Source organism: Schistocerca americana, chromosome 4 (genome assembly GCF_021461395.2).
Source record: "Schistocerca americana isolate TAMUIC-IGC-003095 chromosome 4, iqSchAmer2.1, whole genome shotgun sequence".
NCBI classification, from domain to species: domain Eukaryota; kingdom Metazoa; phylum Arthropoda; class Insecta; order Orthoptera; family Acrididae; genus Schistocerca; species Schistocerca americana.
In genome coordinates this window covers 134,765,423-134,784,368 of record NC_060122.1, presented here as the reverse complement: position 1 = coordinate 134,784,368, position 18,946 = coordinate 134,765,423, and the positions used below count along the sequence as shown (strand labels likewise).

At 41.1% G+C, this 18,946-nt stretch overlaps 1 protein-coding gene across 5 annotated transcripts in view; it reads right to left on the bottom strand.

Annotated features, from left to right (window-relative positions):
* Positions 1-18,946, bottom strand: part of LOC124612387 (serine/arginine repetitive matrix protein 2-like) — a 350,835-nt gene that overhangs the window by 224,580 nt on the left and 107,309 nt on the right. For all 5 annotated transcript variants that reach the window (XR_006979538.1, XR_006979539.1, XR_006979537.1 and 2 more), the window contains one exon: positions 7,240-7,324. Coding sequence is in view for 2 of the 5 variants with exons in the window: in XM_047140563.1 (XP_046996519.1) it covers positions 7,240-7,324 (85 nt within the window). In the remaining 3 variants the exon portion in view is untranslated. The remainder of the gene's footprint in view (positions 1-7,239; positions 7,325-18,946) is intronic.

The window sequence follows — 18,946 nt, the reverse complement described above, 5'->3', positions numbered from 1 at the left end:
TGGGGCACTTTTGTGGTTCTTCTGTGGGAGGTTCTGGGTTTGAGGGGATGAGGAAGTGGCTCTGGTTATTCGCTTCTGTACCAGGTCGGGAGGGTAGTTGCGGGATGTGAAAGCTGTTTTCAGGTTGTTGGTGTAATGGTTCAGGGATTCCGGATTGGAGCAGATTCGTTTGCCACGAAGACCTAGGCTGTAGGGAAGGGACCGTTTGATGTGGAATGGGTGGCAGCTGTCATAATGCAGGTACTGTTGCTTGTTGGTGGGTTTGATGTGGACGGACGTGTGAAGCTGGCCACTGGACAGATGGAGGTCAACGTCAAGGAAAGTGGCATGGGATTTGGAGTAGGACCAGGTGAATCTGATGAAACCAAAGGAGTTGAGGTTGGAGAGGAAATTCTGGAGTTCTTCTTCACTGTGAGTCCAGATCATGAAGATGTCATCAATAAATCTGTACCAAACTTTGGGTTGGCAGGCCTGGGTAACCAAGAAGGCTTCCTCTAAGCGACCCATGAATAGGTTGGCGTACGAGGGGGCCATCTTGGTACCCATGGCTGTTCCCTTTAATTGTTGGTATGTCTGGCCTTTAAAAGTGAAGAAGTTGTGGGTCAGGATGAAACTGGCTAAGGTAATGAGGAAAGAGGTTTTAGGTAGGGTGGCAGGTGATCGGCGTGAAAGGAAGTGCTCCATCGCAGCGAGGCCCTGGACGCACGGAATATTTGTGTATAAGGAAGTGGCATCAATGGTTACAAGGATGGTTTCCGGGAGTAATAGATAGGGTAAGGATTCCAGGCGTTCGAGAAAGTGGTTGGTGTCTTTGATGAAGGATGGGAGACTGCATGTAATGGGTTGAAGGTGTTGATCTACGTAGGCAGAGATACGTTCTGTGGGGGCTTGGTAATCAGCTACAATGGGGCGGCCGGGATGATTGGGTTTGTGAACTTTAGGAAGAAGGTAGAAGGTAGGGGTGCGGGGTGTCGGTGGGGTCAGGAGGTTGATGGAGTCAGGGGAAAGGTTTTGTAGGGGGCCTAAGGTTCTGAGGATTCCTTGAAGCTCCGCCTGGACATCAGGAATGGGATTACCTTGGCAAACTTTGTATGTGTTGTTGTCTGAAAGCTGACGCAGTCCCTCAGCCACATACTCCCGACGATCAAGTACCACGGTCGTGGAACCCTTGACCGCCGGAAGAATGACGATGGATCGGTCAGCATTCAGATCACGGATAGCTTGGGCTTCAGCAGTGGTGATGTTGGAAGTAGTATTAAGGTTTTTTAAGAAGGATTGAGAAGCAAGGCTGGAAGTCAGAAATTCCTGGAAGGTTTGGAGAGGGTGATTTTGAGGAAGAGGAGGTGGGTCCTGCTGTGACGGAGGACGGAACTGTTCCAGGCAGGGTTCAATTTGGATAGTGTCTTGGGGAGTTGGATCATTAGGAGTAGGATTAGGATCATTTTTCTTCGTGGCAAAGTGATATTTCCAGCAGAGAGTACGAGTGTAGGACAGTAAATCTTTGACGAGGGCTGTTTGGTTGAATCTGGGAGTGGGGCTGAAGGTGAGGTCTTTGGATAGGACAGAGGTTTTGGATTGGGAGAGAGGTTTGGAGGAAAGGTTAACTACTGAATTGGGGTGTTGTGGTTCCAGATTGCGTTGATTGGAATTTTGAGGTTTTGGAGGGAGTGGAGCTGGAAGTGGGAGATTGAGTAGATGGGAGAGACTGGGTTTGTGTGCAATGAGAGGAGTATGAGGTTTGCTGGAAAGCTTGTTAAGGGTGAGTGAGTTGCCTTTCCGGAGGTGGGAAACCAGGAGATTGGATAATTTTTTGAGGTGGAGGGTGGCATGCTGTTCTAATTTGCGGTTGGCCTGTAGGAGGATGCTTTGAACAGCCGGCGTGGATGCAGGAGAGGAAAGATTGAGGACTTTTATTAAGGATAGGAGTTGACGGGTGTGTTCATTGGCTGAGTTGATGTGTAGGTGAAGGATTAGGTGGGTGAGGGCAATGGATTGTTCAGTTTGGAACTGGTATAGGGACTGATGGAAAGAAGGGTTGCAGCCCACCGACACCCCGCACCCCTACCTTCTACCTTCTTCCTAAAGTTCACAAACCCAATCATCCCGGCCGCCCCTTTGTAGCTGGTTACCAAGCCCCCACAGAACGTATCTCTGCCTACGTAGATCAACACCTTCAACCCATTACATACAGTCTCCCATCCTTCATCAAAGACACCAACCACTTTCTCGAACGCCTGGAATCCTTACCCTATCTATTACCCCCGGAAACCATCCTTGTAGCCATTGATGCCACTTCCTTATACACAAATATTCCGCACGTCCAGGGCCTCGCTGTGATGGAGCACTTCCTTTCACACCGATCACCTGCCACCCTACCTAAAACCTCTTTCCTCATTACCTTAGCCAGTTTCATCCTGACCCACAACTTCTCACTTTTGAAGGCCAGACATACCAGCAATTAAAGGGAACAGCCATGGGTACCAGGATGGCCCCCTCGTACGCCAACCTATTCATGGGTCGCTTAGAGGAACTCTTCTTGGTTACCCAGGCCTGCCAACCCGAAGTTTGGTACAGATTTATTGATGACATCTTCATGATCTGGACTCACAGTGAAGAAGAACTCCAGAATTTCCTCTCCAACCTCAACTCCTTTGGTTTCATCAGATTCACCTGGTCCTACTCCAAATCCCATGCCACTTTCCTTGACGTTGACCTCCATCTGTCCAGTGGCCAGCTTCACACGTCCGTCCACATCAAACCCACCAACAAGCAACAGTACCTGCATTATGACAGCTGCCACCCATTCCACATCAAACGGTCCCTTCCCTACAGCCTAGGTCTTCGTGGCAAACGAATCTGCTCCAATCCGGAATCCCTGAACCATTACACCAACAACCTGAAAACAGCTTTCACATCCCGCAACTACCCTCCCGACCTGGTACAGAAGCGAATAACCAGAGCCACTTCCTCATCCCCTCAAACCCAGAACCTCCCACAGAAGAACCACAAAAGTGCCCCACTTGTGACAGGATACTTTCCGGGTCTGGATCAGACTCTGAATGTGGCTTTCCAGCAGGGATACGACTTCCTCAAATCCTGCCCTGAAATGAGATCCATCCTTCATGAAACCCTCGCCACTCCACCAAGAGTGTCTTTCCGCCGTCCACCTAACCTTCGTAACCTCTTAGTTCATCCCTATGAAATCCCCAAACCACCTTCCTTACCCTCTGGCTCGTGCCCTTGTAACCGCCCCCGGTGTGAAACCTGTCCAATGCACCCTCCCACCACCACCTACTCCAGTCCTGTAACCGGGAAGGTGTACACGATCAAAGGCAGAGCCACGTATGAAAGCACCCACGTGATTTACCAGCTGACCTGCCTACACTGTGAAGCTTTCTATGTGGGAATGACCAGCAACAAACTGTCCATTCGCATGAATGGACACAGGCAGACAGTGTTTGTTGGTAATGAGGATCACCCTGTGGCTAAACATGCCTTGGTGCACGGCCAGCACATCTTGGCACAGTGTTACACCGTCCGGGTTATCTGGATACTTCCCACTAACACCAACCTGTCAGAACTCCGGAGATGGGAACTTGCCCTTCAGTATATCCTCTCTTCTCGTTATCCGCCAGGCCTCAACCTCCGCTAATTTCAAGTTGCCGCCACTCATACCTCACCTGTCTTTCAACAACATCTTTGCCTCTTTACTTCCGCCTCGTCTGACATCTCTGCCCAAACTCTTTGCCTTTACAAATGTCTGCTTGTGTCTGTGTATGTGCGGATGGATATGTGTGTGTGTGCGAGTATATAGCTGTCCTTTTTTCCCCCTAAGGTAAGTCTTTCCGCTCCCGGGATTGGAATGACTCCTTACCCTCTCCCATTAAAACCCACATCCTTTCGTCTTTCCCTCTCCTTCCCTCTTTCGTGACAAAGCAACCATTGGTTGCGAAGCTACAATTTTGTGTGTATGTATGTGTCTGTTTGTGTTTCTATCGACCTGCCAGCGCTTTCGTATGGTAAGTCACACCATCTTTGTTTTTAAATATATTTTTCCCACGTGGAATGTTTCCCTATATGCTTGTTTTAATTGTCCTTTACTCTTTGGTAATCATTGCTGCTCTAACTGCATCATGGTCATCGGTACCAGCTTCGATGTGGACATCCTCATCCTCACATAGATCAGGTTTCTTTGCTGCCATTAGATCCAATATATTTTCATCATGAGTGGGGTTCCTAATGTATGTTCTAGATAATTTTCAGAGAAGGCATTTAGTGAAGTTTCACAGGTTGTCTTATCATACCACCCTCCCACCCACCCACCCACCCCCCCTCACCCCCCCCCCCCCCCACTAACAAAACTTAATTTTACCAATTAATTGTTGGGTGATTAAAGTCAACCTATGATTACAGTAGTGTAGGGCAACATACATACAAGCGAACTGAGGTTTTCTCTCAAGTTTTCGGTTACATCAGGAGATGGGTCTGGTGGGCAATGTAAGTATCCAACTATAATTTTATGCCCACCTCTGATACCGAGTCTTGCCTAAACAGTCTCACATGTAGCTTCAATTTCTATCTTAGTGGATTTGAGTTTATTGTCTACTGTGGCAACTACACCACCTCCATTTCCCCATTTGCCTATCCTTTCAATACACACTTAAATCTCCCCCCCCCCCCCCCCCCAAAAAAAAAAAAATCTCACTGCTGTAAATTGCAGATTTCAACCAGCTTTCTGTACCTAGCATTAAGTCCACTTCACTGCCTTTCATGAGTGCTTCAAACTCTGGTGCGAATGCTTCGGCAGTATACCATTAGGATTTTAATACTCTCACCTTTAGGTGTATCTTTGTGATATTGGACATTGGAACAGGTGATTTTTCAGGTTATTATCTCTGCAATATCACTTTATGAAAAGTGGAGTGTGCAATGTGTACAAAATTTTAAAAAGCAACCTGTAACCACTGACTGGTGATATGTAATTATGCAAGTATGCGGCTGTTGAATCATTATACAACTTACAGTTTTATTTAATACTTGGACTTGATGCCCAACTACATTCTGTAATATTCCAGTGTATTTGATGCTTTGAAAATCCATTTAACCCTTTTGCTGCTAGAGATAAGCTCTTTACATTCCACGCTGAGGCTGTACTGCTCGCCACATGCTGGTGCCTGTGCTGGGAAATGGCGTTTTGGCTGATATGAAATACTTTTCATCTGATGTTTTGAAAACTATTACGTGAAAAAAAATTTATTTTTGCACATCTACAGTCTGGTACATTCACTCAATGAATAACTGAATTTCTTTTCGTTATCCATCATACTAAGTGCACTGCATTGAATTAAGTCAAACATTGCATGAAATTTTAAAGAGTTTGCAGAGGTAAAAATGTGTGGCATATGGCTGATTTTAGCTCATACATTGCAATGGATGAATGTAGATAAGATATTGAAATTTTACTTAAAATTGTGAGCAGAAGGATATCTCATTTCTTTCTCAAGTTATTGGGTTTTATATCCAAAGAATGGTTGCATGTGACGTGCCCATTCATACGTCCTTGCAAATCGCGAACCATGGGTCAAAACAATCATTATATCTCATAAACATTTCAAGATATCAAAACGAGGTTTTCTGTAAATGATAGCACACAATGAGGCATATGTGTTGTAAGATAAATGCTCAAAACTTTTTTATTCACCGGGATATGGAAGTAGTTCGTTCACAGCAGTGAGAGGTTGGCAGCTCAGGATGCCTTTACATGACCATAGCATTGTAGGAAAATCCAAGTGGCACATGTATATACGTCCACAACTCCCCGGGGAACAGCGTAGGACGACATGTATACGTGCCCATGGCAGTCAAAAGGTTAACCTTGGACAGGCAACTTTGTTCAATTTTATCTTCTCTTAGAACACAAACACTGTCAATAACCAGTGTTGGATACTGCAAAAACTATTTCTATCATTTTTATTTCTGCTGAGTGCTTTATGTTTCAAACATGTGTGACCAGCTTCTTTCCGTCCTTTCTTCCCCTGTAATTAGCCACAAATTTAATTCCTCGTAAGATAAGAGTTTAGGGAAATGCTATGCTGCAAAATACTGAAGCACTATTATTAACTATGTTTATTTTTCTGAACTCCTTAATATTTCTTTTCTTGTACAAAAAGTCTTATTTCTACTTACCAGGAAGCTGAAGATGAATAGACCGATCAGTCTTGAGAAATATGGTAGTTTTGGGGCTACAAAATTTTTCATCAAGCAAAAGAGATGAATGGGTTGGAAACAATTGAACTCTAGTGAGTGTTTGACAATTTAGCAAGATGTGGATGTAGGACAACACAGTAAGACTTGGTGAAAGGGAACTCAATAATGATATGCCTTGAAAGTGTGAGATCTTTATCTTTTTCTGAAGTTTCATTTTGGACCTTCTCTGCTTTTTTAATACATTTCACATGTATTTCATTATGTCTAAAGTTTATAAATTTAATGAGCTATTCCAAATGGTTTATCAGTATTTCAGACTGGTTGCATACCTTTGCAGGCAAAACCCATATTCAGCTCCGATAGGCTTCTCATCTAACTTTTACTCTCAATCACTTCAGTTGGTTTTGCTTTATGAATAGCAAAATGATCTCACATCTCTTCCAAATTGCTATACTGATTTAAAATACGTCACACACATCATTTCATACCCATACCCTAGTTTCACATTAATTTCAACTGTTAGATTATACAGATTCTTGAAATAAATGTTTAAGTTAAAGCAAAAAAACTATGTACAAATATACGTTCAATATATGATACGCTATATTTCACTGTTAATGACAATATTATAAAAAGGACTGACTGCTTCTCACCATGTAGTGGAGATGTTCAGTCACAGACAGGTACAACAAAAGGAATGCTAAACAAGTAAGCTTTCAGCCAAAGGGCTTCCTTCTGAAGTAGAAAACACACACACAGAAGATGACCTTTTGGCTGAAAGCTTACTTGTTTAGCAGACTTTTTGTTGTGCCTGTCTGCGATTCAACATCTTCACAATATGGTGAGTAGTAATCTATCCTTGTTATGACACTTCATTATTTCATCCTGGATTTTCCACTGTTTCATATTTCAATGATACTGTCATTAATCCATCCTGGATTTTCCACTGTTTGATATTTCAATGTTAAGCTGATAGAATCAAGAATATAACAAAGCAAAAAAATTTCCAAATCAAATTGTGCGTCGACTTACCTGCATTACGTGGAATACTAGGAAATTCTATACTTAATAACTTGGGTGGCTCAGGCAACTGCTTCTGCTTCAAAGACATCAAACCCTGTAATAAGACAAGAAATAAGTTAGTAAACACCAGAAAAACTAATAGGTTCTAGGTCGCACAGTTCATCTTCTTAAAGGTAAATGTAAACACGGTACTTCCTAAAGGTAAATGTAAACATGGTACAAAACTGTACAACAAACATTTAGTTACTGGTGCAGAATTACCATGAAAAGGGAAGAGCACAGCAGCAAATAATGAAACAAACAGGCAATATTACAAGAAACATAACATGCAAATACATTAACTGCAAGCATAAATTTCCACATGAGATTGTTAAATGGTCCAAATACACGACCGCAGTGATAAAAGAAATTTTAAAATGAAGAGTAAAAAGAGTAACAGAACCTCATCTTAAAACAATCAATGTCTCAAACACACAAAAAATGCTATGAAAGTCAAGATTTATAATCTGTTACATCTGACAGAGGGAAAAACTGAATCTGAAAGCTGTAACCATATTTCAAATAAAACTCTTGCAAAGTGTACAGAAAGTCCCAATATCAAATGATTATACTCTATACCTGCACACACACACACACACACACACACACACACACACACACACACTAGCCTTTTCCCTGTGGAAGTGTTCCGTATGTATATAGCACACATCTACTCTGTCCTCTCCCTGTCCATCCCCTACTCCCCCTTGCTGTCACCATCCCCAACTCCCCCCTTCTGACTATCCCTCTTCCCCCTCCCCCACTTCAACCCATCCCCCCCTCTCTCCCCCCCGCCCTCCCTCCCCATTTTCTTCTGCTCCCCCCTCACCCCCCCCCCCTGATCGTCACTTCGTTTTCTTCCCCATGATGTGGAGGCTGCCATGCAAAGCAAGTTGATAAGGCAGACTAATACTTTCCCCACACAATAAACTGTTGTGAAGGGCAGCCTACCTGTCAAGGACTGAAAAACCACTTTCTTATTGTACCTCTGCTCCTATGGGAGCTAAGAGGTTCAAACCCTCACAATGCTGACACCTGTGAAGTTTGCTGTTTGTGAACCAAATTTGGTTAAAGCCATTCCAGTGGTTTGGTAGGAGATGCAGACATATACAAAAATATGCTATATTTTATACACACTAGCCTTTTTCCCCATGGCTTTGCCTGCATAAATATTCTACACATATATTGCACACGTCTCCTCCCCACCCACCCTCACCCCCCCCCCCCCTCTCTGTGCCACTTCTTCCTCCGCATTTCTCTCTGAGCACTTTATCCTCCCGCACTTGTCCATCTCTTCCTCCCCACCCCCACCCTCTCCTCTCTCTCTCTCTCTCTCTCTCTCTCTCTCTCTCTCTCTCTCTCTCTCTGTGTGTGTGTGTGTGTGTGTGTGTGTGTGTGTGTGTGTGTGTGTGTGTGTGTCCTCCCCTATCCCTCTCAACTATGCCCATCCACACACGTAGCCCCTGCAAAACAGACTGATAGAGCAAGTTGCTACTACTACTACTACTACCCACACGTCGTGCATGGAAGCCTTTGTCATGAAGGAGTGGGGCCCCCTGAGAACTGTTCCTTGGCCCTGACAAATAGGGTGCCCTACAAAGCACGTCGATAAGGCAGACTTCTACTACTCCCACACTACATGCCTGTCACACAGGGCAGCATACACATCAGAGACTGAACCCTTGTTTTTTTCCCATATGTCTGCTCCCATGGAAGCTGGGAGTTTTGACAATCCATTAAGTGTAGTGTTTCCGTGCCAAATTTGTTTGAAATCGATCCAGGGGTTTGGGTTTGGGAGGAGGTGGTGGTGGTGGACCCACACACACACACACACACACACACACACACACACACACACACAAAATGGCTCTGAGCACTATGGGACTCAACTGCTGTGGTCATAAGTCCCCTAGAACTTAGAACTACTTAAACCTAACTAACCTAAGGACAGCACACAACACCCAGCCATCACGAGGCAGAGAAAATCCCTGACCCCGCTGGGAATCGAACCCGGGAACCCGGGCGTGGGAAGCGAGAACGCTACCGCACGACCACGAGATGCGGGCCACACACCCACACACACACACACACACACACACACACACACTGCTTTACACATGTCTGCATATACAGATTTTATACTACTTTGTGATGTAAGCGTCTTATAGCATTAGATCATAAATGTAGTAATGGTGTTCTACAAGGTAGCATTGAAGTACGTATTCACTGTTATGCTGCCAGTAGTATCAGTATTTGTGGAGGTTTATTGTTATACTACTGAAATTTTGCGATATCCCTATTTACATATTTAACTGCTGCGAAAAAGGCAAGTGTTTTCCATTAACAAATATTATTTATGGTTTTTTTTCAGATAAAATTATGTTAGCTTTAAAAATTTTAACTGTTTTGCATTATTCAATGTTATGTTTGACCATAAGCATTGGTTCAAATGGCTCTGAGCACTATGGGACTCAACTGCTGTGGTCATAAGTCCCCTAGAACTTAGAACTACTTAAACCTAACTAACCTAAGGACATCACACACATCCATGCCCGAGGCAGGATTCGAACCTGCGACCGTAGCGGTCGTGCGGTGCCAGACTGTAGCGCCTTTAACCGCTCGGCCACTCCGGCCAGCTTGACCATAAGCATTACTACTATTATTACATGATTTTATGAATGAAATTCAGTTTGCTTTTGTGATACTAGATAAATTATAAAAGACGAAATACTAGATAAATTATAAAAGATAAACACATTACTTATTCATTTGTTAAGAAGGCATCTGTAAAAAATGCATTCAGTTGACTTAGTAGATATAGATTTTAGCCTATTTCCAAAAGAGAGACTGACTGGAAAAGCGCAGCAGGTTCCCATACGAAATGAGGACAAAATTAAAACAATATTCAGTGAAAAATTTGTTGAGTTTCTCAAAATTTTTTTTAGTCAAAAGCTGTCATGAGCTGTTAAAATCTCAGGTATGGAGCACTTTATAAATGCTAACAACATATTCCCCTTAGACGAACTAAATTTCTGATGACAAAAATTATTCCAGTTCAATACTTAACCACTCTGTTCAGTGCCCATCGGTCACTCAACATTAAAGCTTCAAAATCTCTCTTGTACTTGGCCCATAACAACAGTGTTGAACAGTGAAAACCTCATGCTAATCAACTGCTAGATTGATGAGTGAGTCAAAGAAGTGGCAAGAGGCCAAAAACTTGCATAAAAAGTTAAAATACAATATTTTCATGTGTCCGAAGGCAATACAGCCAATAAAAACATACCACAGAACTTTCATGGATGGTTTATCTGTGTCTCCAATACGAGAGGAGTTTCAATTTCAGCATGCACAGTGCTTGCACTATTTGGTTGCACGCAGTTGGAAGATGGTCATTCTGTGCTTGATTCTGAGTGTTTTCTGTGATAAACCAGTCTTCATATTTATGCCCCATTTTGTGGTTAAGTAGTAATTGTTTACAAGCAGAAAATATTAAGGATTTTTTTGAAAATTTTCTTGCACGAAAATTATGCATTTGTAAGGGGAAACTACGGCCGTAATTTTTACCGAGGGCATGCAGCTTTACTGTATGGTAAAATGATGAAGGCGTCCTCTTGGGTAAAATATTCCGGAGGTAAAATAGTCCCCCATTCGGATCTCCGGGCGGGGACTACTCAGGAGATCGTCGTTATCAGGAGAAAGAAAACTGGCGTTCTACGGATCGGAGGGTGGAATGTCAGATCCCTTAATCGGGCAGGTAGGTTAGAAAATTTAAAAAGGGAAATGGATAGGTTAAAGTTAGATATAGTGGGAATTAGTGAAGTTCGGTGGCAGGAGGAACAAGACTTCTGGTCAGGTGACTACAGGGTTATAAATACAAAATCAAATAGGGGTAATGCAGGAGTAGGTTTAATAATAAATAGGAAAATAGGAATGCGGGTAAGCTACTGCAAACAGCACAGTGAACGCATTATTGTGGCCAAGATAGCCCATGCCTACTACAGTAGTACAAGTTTATATGCCAACTAGCTCTGCAGATGACGAAGAAATTGAAGCGATGTATGATGAAATAAAAGAAATTATTCAGATAGTGGAGGGTGACGAAAATTTAATAGTCATGGGTGACTGGAATTCGGTAGTAGGAAAAGGGTGAGAAGGAAACGTAGTAGGTGAATACGGATTGGGGCTAAGAAATGAAAGAGGAAGCCGCCTGGTAGAATTTTCTACAGAGCACAACTTAATCATAGCTAACACTCGGTTAAAGCATCATAAAAGAAGGCTGTATACATGGAAGAAGCCTGGAGATACTGACAGGTTTCAGACAGATTATAAAATTGTAAGACAGAGATTTAGGAACCAGGTTTTAAATTGTAAGACATTTCCAGGGGCAGATGTGGATTCTGACCACAATCTATTCGTTATGACCTGTAGATTAAAACTGAAGAAACTGCAAAAAGGTGGGAATTTAAGGAGATGGGACCTGGATAAACTGACTAAACCAGAGGTTGTACAGAGTTTCAGGGAGGGCGTAAGTGAACAATTGACAAGAATGGGGGAAAGAAATAAAAGTAGAAGAAGAATGGGTAGCTTTGAGGGATGAAATAGTGAAGGCAGCAGAGGATCAAATAGGTAAAAAGACGAGGGGTAGTAGAAATCCTTGGGTAACAGAAGAAATATTGAATTTAATTGATGATAGGAGAAAATATAAAAATGCAGTAAATGAAGCAGGCAAAAAGGAATACAAACGTCTCAAAAATGAAATCGACAGGAAGTGCAAAATGGCTAAGCAGGGATGGCTAGAGGACAAATGTAACGATGTAGAGGCTTATGTCACTAGGGGGTAAGATAGATAGCCTACAGGAAAATTAAAGAGACCTTTGGAGATAAGAGAACCACTTGCATGAACATCAAGAGCTCAGATGGAAACCCAGTTCTAAGCAAAGAAGGGAAAGCAGAAAGGTGGAAGGAGTATATAGAGGGTCTATACAAGGGCGATGTACTTGAGGACAATATTATGGAAATGGAAGAGGATGTAGATGAAGATGAAATGGGAGATATGATACTGCGTGAAGAGTTTGACAGAGCACTGAAAGACCTGAGTCGAAACAAGGCCCCCGAAGTAGACAACATTCCATTGGAACTACTGACGGCCTTGGGAGAGCCAGTCCTGACAAAACTCTACCATCTGGTGAGCAAGATGTATGAGACAGGCGAAATTCCCTCAGACTTCAAGAAGAATATAATAATTCCAATCCCAAAGAAAGCAGGTGTTGACAGATGTGAAAATTACCGAACTATCAGTTTAATAACTCACAGCTGCAAAATGCTAACGCGAATTCTTTACAGGCGAATAGAAAAACTGGTAGAAGCCAACCTCGGGGAAGATCAGTTTGGATTCCGTAGAAATGTTGGAACACGTGAGGCAATACTGACCCTATGACTATCTTAGAAGCTAGATTAAGGAAGGGCAAACCTACTTTTCTAGCATTTGTAGACTTAGAGAAAGCTTTTGACAATGTTGACTGGAATACTCTCTTTCAAATTATGAAGGTGGCAGGGGTAAAATACAGGGAGCGAAAGGCTATTTACAATTTGTACAGAAACCAGATGGCAGTTATACGAGTCGAGGGGCACGAAAGGGAGGCAGTGGTTGGGAAGGGAGTGAGACAGGGTTGTAGCCTCTCCTCGATGTTATTCAATCTGTATATTGAGCAAGCAGTGAAGGAAACAAAAGAAAAATTCGGAGTAGGTATTAAAATCCGTGGAGAAGAAATAAAAACTTTGAGGTTCGCCGATGACATTGTAATTCTGTCAGAGACAGCAAAGGACTTGGAAGAGCATCTGAACGGAATGGATAGTGTCTTGAAAGAAGGATATAAGATGAACATCAACAAAAGCAAAACGAGAATAATGGAATGTAGTCGAATTAAGTCGGGTGATGCTGAGGGAATTATATTAGGAAATGAGACACTTAAAGTAGTAAAGGAGTTTTGCTATTTGGGGAGCAAAATAACTGATGATGTTCGAAGTAGAGAGGATATAAAATGTAGACTCGCAATGGCAAGGAAAGCGTTTCTGAAGAAGAGAAATTTGTTAACATCGAGTATAGATTTAAGTGTCAGGAAGTCATTTCTGAAAGTATTTGTATGGAGTGTAGCCATGTGTGGAAGTGAAACATGGACGATAAATAGTTTAGACAAGAAGAGAATAGAAGCTTTCGGAATGTGGTGCTACAGAAGAATGCTGAAGATTAGATGGGTAGATCACATAACTAATGAGGAAGTATTGAATAGGATTGGGGATAAGAGAAGTCTGTGGCACAACGTGACTAGAAGAAGGGATCGGTTGGTAGGACATGTTCTGAGGCATCAAGGGATCACCAATTTAGTATTGGAGGGCAGCGTGGAGGGTAAAAATCGTAGAGGGAGACCAAGAGATGAATACACTAAGCAGATTCAGAAGGATGTAGGTTGCAGTAGGTACTGGGAGATGAAGAAGCTTGCACAGGATAGAGTAGCATGGAGAGTTGCATCAAACCAGTCTCAGGACTGAAGACCACAACAACAACAACAACAACAAGTTCCTTCTGGCATATAGCTTCAGGTTTTTCCATGATGGGCAATGGCAAGAATGTTAAAAGACAAGGAGAGATTGGAGTTGTTCCAGGAGGATTTCCCACCTAATACCGATACACCAAATGGGGAAAGTAGTGGATCTGAAACAAATAAATTTATTGAATTCAGACTCTACAATTCACAGGCCAAACAAATGAAAAATCACACCACACCATGTATATAAATGGCCAATAAGATACTTTTATATTCTCCAGAAGCTTAGAAATTCAATTTGAAGATAAGACTAATAACAAGACACATCTCCCAACTCTTTTCAGAAAAAAAAGGAATTTTCACTTTCAAATGAAATTCAAACCCAAAATCTTGGAGCTCATAACTAGGTTTTATTGCTAGTTGTGGAAGATGTCAAAGATGTACAATTTATAATATAGAATCAAGACCACATACACAGTGTTCCAATGTTAAGTGTCTTTATGTATCAATGAGAGAAAAAATTGTTTTACAAGTACCACTTTTTATAAAGTAAGGTTTTTCCATGACTGTACCTATTTGATTATTTCTTTGAGGTTATGTACAGCCTGTTGAACACTTTATCAAACTTCTTCAAGAATTATTTATACCAGAAACATCCTTTTTTTAAATTCTTCTAAACCTAGATGCAGTACTTTCATATGGCCGCTAGCACAGCACCTGATGGTGCGTATACGTAGTGGACAGTCTCGCTGAACAACCAATTTGTACAGTTTCTTGTTGAGGGAAAAGATAAAGTGAAGTACTGAGCTGAAGCTATAGTTCCAAGTAAAATAATAGTGTGGGATTTTATGTCTTGGCATTTTTATATTTTCAGCAGCACCTGTAAGTTGTACAAGATTAGAAAATATACTTCTGGTTTTATGCAGTTTCATTGCTACGGCTAAAAGACAACTTGAGGCAGTTTTCATTTACAGAGCAACTAACTTTGCTTTAAATAGCACTCACAACAAGGCAGGTATAATTCAACACTGTGATATATATTTCGTCAGGCTCGTTCTGTGAAGTTTACAACTACTGTTTGAAGGTAGCAAGCTTGGGTACATGGGCAGTGACAAATATTGGCAATTGCTGACGAAGACAATTTAACATAGTTTCCGTTCACGGAACTAGCAACAAATACCTGTAATTTTGGAACACTATTTGAAATAAAGTAGGAACTTCCATCTTAGTCTTACAGTTAGAAAACCAACTGGGCAGCAACAATCACTGTTATAATGAACACCACCAGATTCAGACTGCTGTGAGTAACAAGTACAGCAAGATAAGCAATCAGTGACATTTCAGATGACAGAGTCCACAACTTCAGTACAGTGAGTTAACTGGAGGACTGCATTTTGTTAGTAAGAATTGTTACTTAATGATGGTAACTTGTACTGTGCATGTGATATTTGCTATGACAGAGTTCAGTAGTGTGTCAGTAAAGAGAACTGGCAAAAACTAAAAAAAGCTTCACAACAACCAGCATTAGAACTGTAAGACAGTTGCGTGTAGCCTGTGCTGCTTCAGAGTAACATTAAAGTTTTTCTTTTATTTTGAATGAAATTAAGTGAGAGGGTCTATAACTACAGACATCACTGTATAAGGGATAAATTTTAATTTGTAAAATATTTCACTGATATTTACAAACATACAAATGGCTACTTTGGAGGAGACTGAGAATTTTTTGAAGTATATGCTGCGACAAGAACGTGAAGAACAGGAACATGGATAGCAAGAACATAAAGAATGGCATTATTTAGCTGAACAGTGATGTAGAGAAAAGGAACACTTAGCTAAAAGGGAATATAAAAAGACAGGAACATTTAGAACAAAAATTTAAAAAAGGCAGGAAAAAGCAAAGGAAAGACAGAAGATAAAAAGGCTTTTAATGCGATACTTAGCAAGTTGGGAGAACAAATGAGAGATCAGGTTCAAGTTGTCCAAATTGGTTTATGAAATACAGTATTAACACAAGTATCAGTGAACAAATGTTGGAAATAAACAAACTTCAGAGTAGTGTTGAAACTAAACAAGAGAATGAACAAATGACTGACATATTAACAGACACTGATACAAAGTACATACAAGCTATTGCAAATGCTCGGGGATGTGTATCACACAAGTTGTGCAACTGTCATTTAAGTGCCAACAACGTGAATGTAACAAGTTTAGAAAAGCATTACCCATGCTGTCATGATAAACACACATCATTTAGTCCTACAGAGGATAACAAATCAACAGCATACCAAGAATTGAAGAGGAGAGATGTGTTTATACTTGCAACAGCCATGTATAAGGGTATAAGAACAATGATTTTATTAACCCACCATTGAACAATACCATGGATGACAGAGGAGGTACACAATTCTGGGATGGTTTCCACTTTGAAATAAATAAATGAGGCCACAGAAATTTCCCATGTTTCAATCTAGAGGCAAGACTCACCTAATAATATTTTAGAAAGCTTTTGAAAATGCTCTACCAAGTCATGAGATGACGACAGAAAATTCTACTTTACAATAAACAATTTAGAAAATTCTGCAGTTCAGAGGAGGCTACTGAACTTAAACAGTTTCCAGTCCCTTGTACATTTCGAATGTTTCAAATCTAAGTTATTGTCTCAATGAGCTGAGAAGGTTATGAGACTACAGTTACTAGGACCAGAACCATATTCTAAAAGTTGCTAGAGTCTTAGAGAGTTTACTGAACGCCACATTAATCAGTCCACATTTGTGAATGATTCTACACCAGAGGAACATGTGGTACAAGTTCTAAAACACCGTTTGCCTGTTGCAGTGTGGCAGATCTTAGTTTTACACTCCTGGAAGAATACTTAAACCTTACTTGGGCTTTTAAGATTTACTTGAATGTTCAACATTATGGACCGAACAGTAAACAGGAGCAAGCTTCTGGGCCACCCGGCATTAGTTACAGGGAGGGCAGACAACAGAAACATAAATATAACATTAATTACAGACTGGTTGTATCATGAGAAAATCAATGCAACCAGTCTGGTAATCACGATGAATGGCAATGTAAATGCACTTGTTTAGGTCATAAGGTCAGTTTCATACCAAAAAGAAGTTTTCAACAGAAACAAGTACAGATATCAATCATACAATAACTATCATTCTAATTTCAGACAGGTAAATATAAATATTCCTGAATTTGTACCTAGTGGTGAAACTAACAGATATCACCAATCCAAACAGCAACAATCTGCTGTAGTGATTAGAAAGATTTTAGACACTAGAACAGTGGATACATGAATAGGCAATGATTCAGGAATTAAGGGAAGAGGAAAAGAAGAGAAAATTAGTTATACAATGAACATAGAAGGGAAAGAATTGATCATTCAGGTCAACAATGGTAGTCAGATTATCTTAGTTGATAAACAGTTTCTACAAACACGGATTTGTAAGTGCTTGAAATCAAGGATGTTATTTTGTAAGGAGTGGTCAGTAATAAATATAAAGGGATAGACAAATAAATTTTAATTTGCAAGGTTTGAATTTCAAACAAAGAATGTTCATCAGATCATGCAGACATACAGCTAGGAACAACCTGTGTACCAGACTTAACTCCCAATAAAAAAAATGGCTCTGAGCACTATGGGACTTAACATCTGTGGTCATCAGTCCTCTAGAACTTAGAACTACTTAAACCTAACTAACCTAAGGACATCACACACATCCATGCCAGAGGCAGGATTCGAACCTGCGACCGTAGCAGTCGCGCGGTTCCGGACTGAGCGCCTGAACCGCTAGACCACCGCTTAACTCCCAATACCAAGAGCATATGGAAAGAACCTGTATATGATAATGAAGCAGTAGGAAATGTTAACACAAGTAGCTGTGGGAATAAACACAGCCAATGTGAGGGAAAGCCAATGGCCGAGTTGATCTATTTGCAATCATCAACATTGACAACACCACAGACAGAACAATTAGGCAATGTATCAGACAATTATTTGGAAGTTTTTTCACACAAACCAGCCACCATAAAAGGTTGTCTGTGCAAGTTGAAGACGAAATGTAACACCACACTGTCCATCTTACCCAATATCAATAAGAATGCAACATAAAGTAAGGAAAGAGATCAAGAGAATATTTAAGTGAAACCTAACTGAACTTTCTACTAGCCCTTTTAACAACCCAACCATACCAGTAGAAAAGGCTAATGAAGTGGTCTGCTTTGTGTTTGACACAATAACAGTTAACTAGTTTACGGAAAGTGAAGAAGATTGACCTATAAACACTGATAAAGGGAAAAGATTAATGTGTATTTGCCTGGACCTCAGAGGAGGTAGTAATTATTCATGCAGAAAGTGCCATGAAGCATTACGTAAGGGGTGTTCTCACAATAAACAGTAATGTATCTGGGAAGATTTTTATTTTATTTAAAAGCAATTTGTTATTTTATTTTCAGTCTATTTGTTAATTGCAGAGGGGTCATTACCTTGAACTGTAAGAAAAGCAGTGAAATTTGTATATGTGCATGTGGAACAAAAATTGAACAGGTTGTGATTAGGTATTTCAAGTGAAGCTTGCACAGGATAGAGTAGCATGGAGAGCTGCATCAAACCAGTCTCAGGACTGAAGACAACAACAACAACAACAACAACAACAACAACAATCTCAAGTAAGTGATAAAATTTGGCAGGATAAGTCAACTATGTTGTGTAGGACAGGCAAATACACACACACACACACACACACACACACACACACACACACACACACAAAAGCAATTATTAGGTACCATAGCAAGTCAGGTAAAATCCAGTTGTAAGGGGACTTGAGATTTAGTATGTGTTACATTTTAGCTGATGAAGAGCTATTTATTAAGTAAAAATCTGTTATCCTGTTCATGGGCTGGACAAAAATATGGAAACACTGGGAAAAATGAATTCCTGAACATAAATGCAGATGCTAGCCAAGTCTGTGGGTGACGCTGTTGTATTTGATAATGAATGGCACTTTGTGCAATGCCCTCAATATGTTGCAACCTTCAGTTGTGGTCACAGAGTTCTGTGTAGTTGAGAGTTCATTAAGTCAGAGCTAAGTGACTTCCGTGGGCGAATTGTTCAT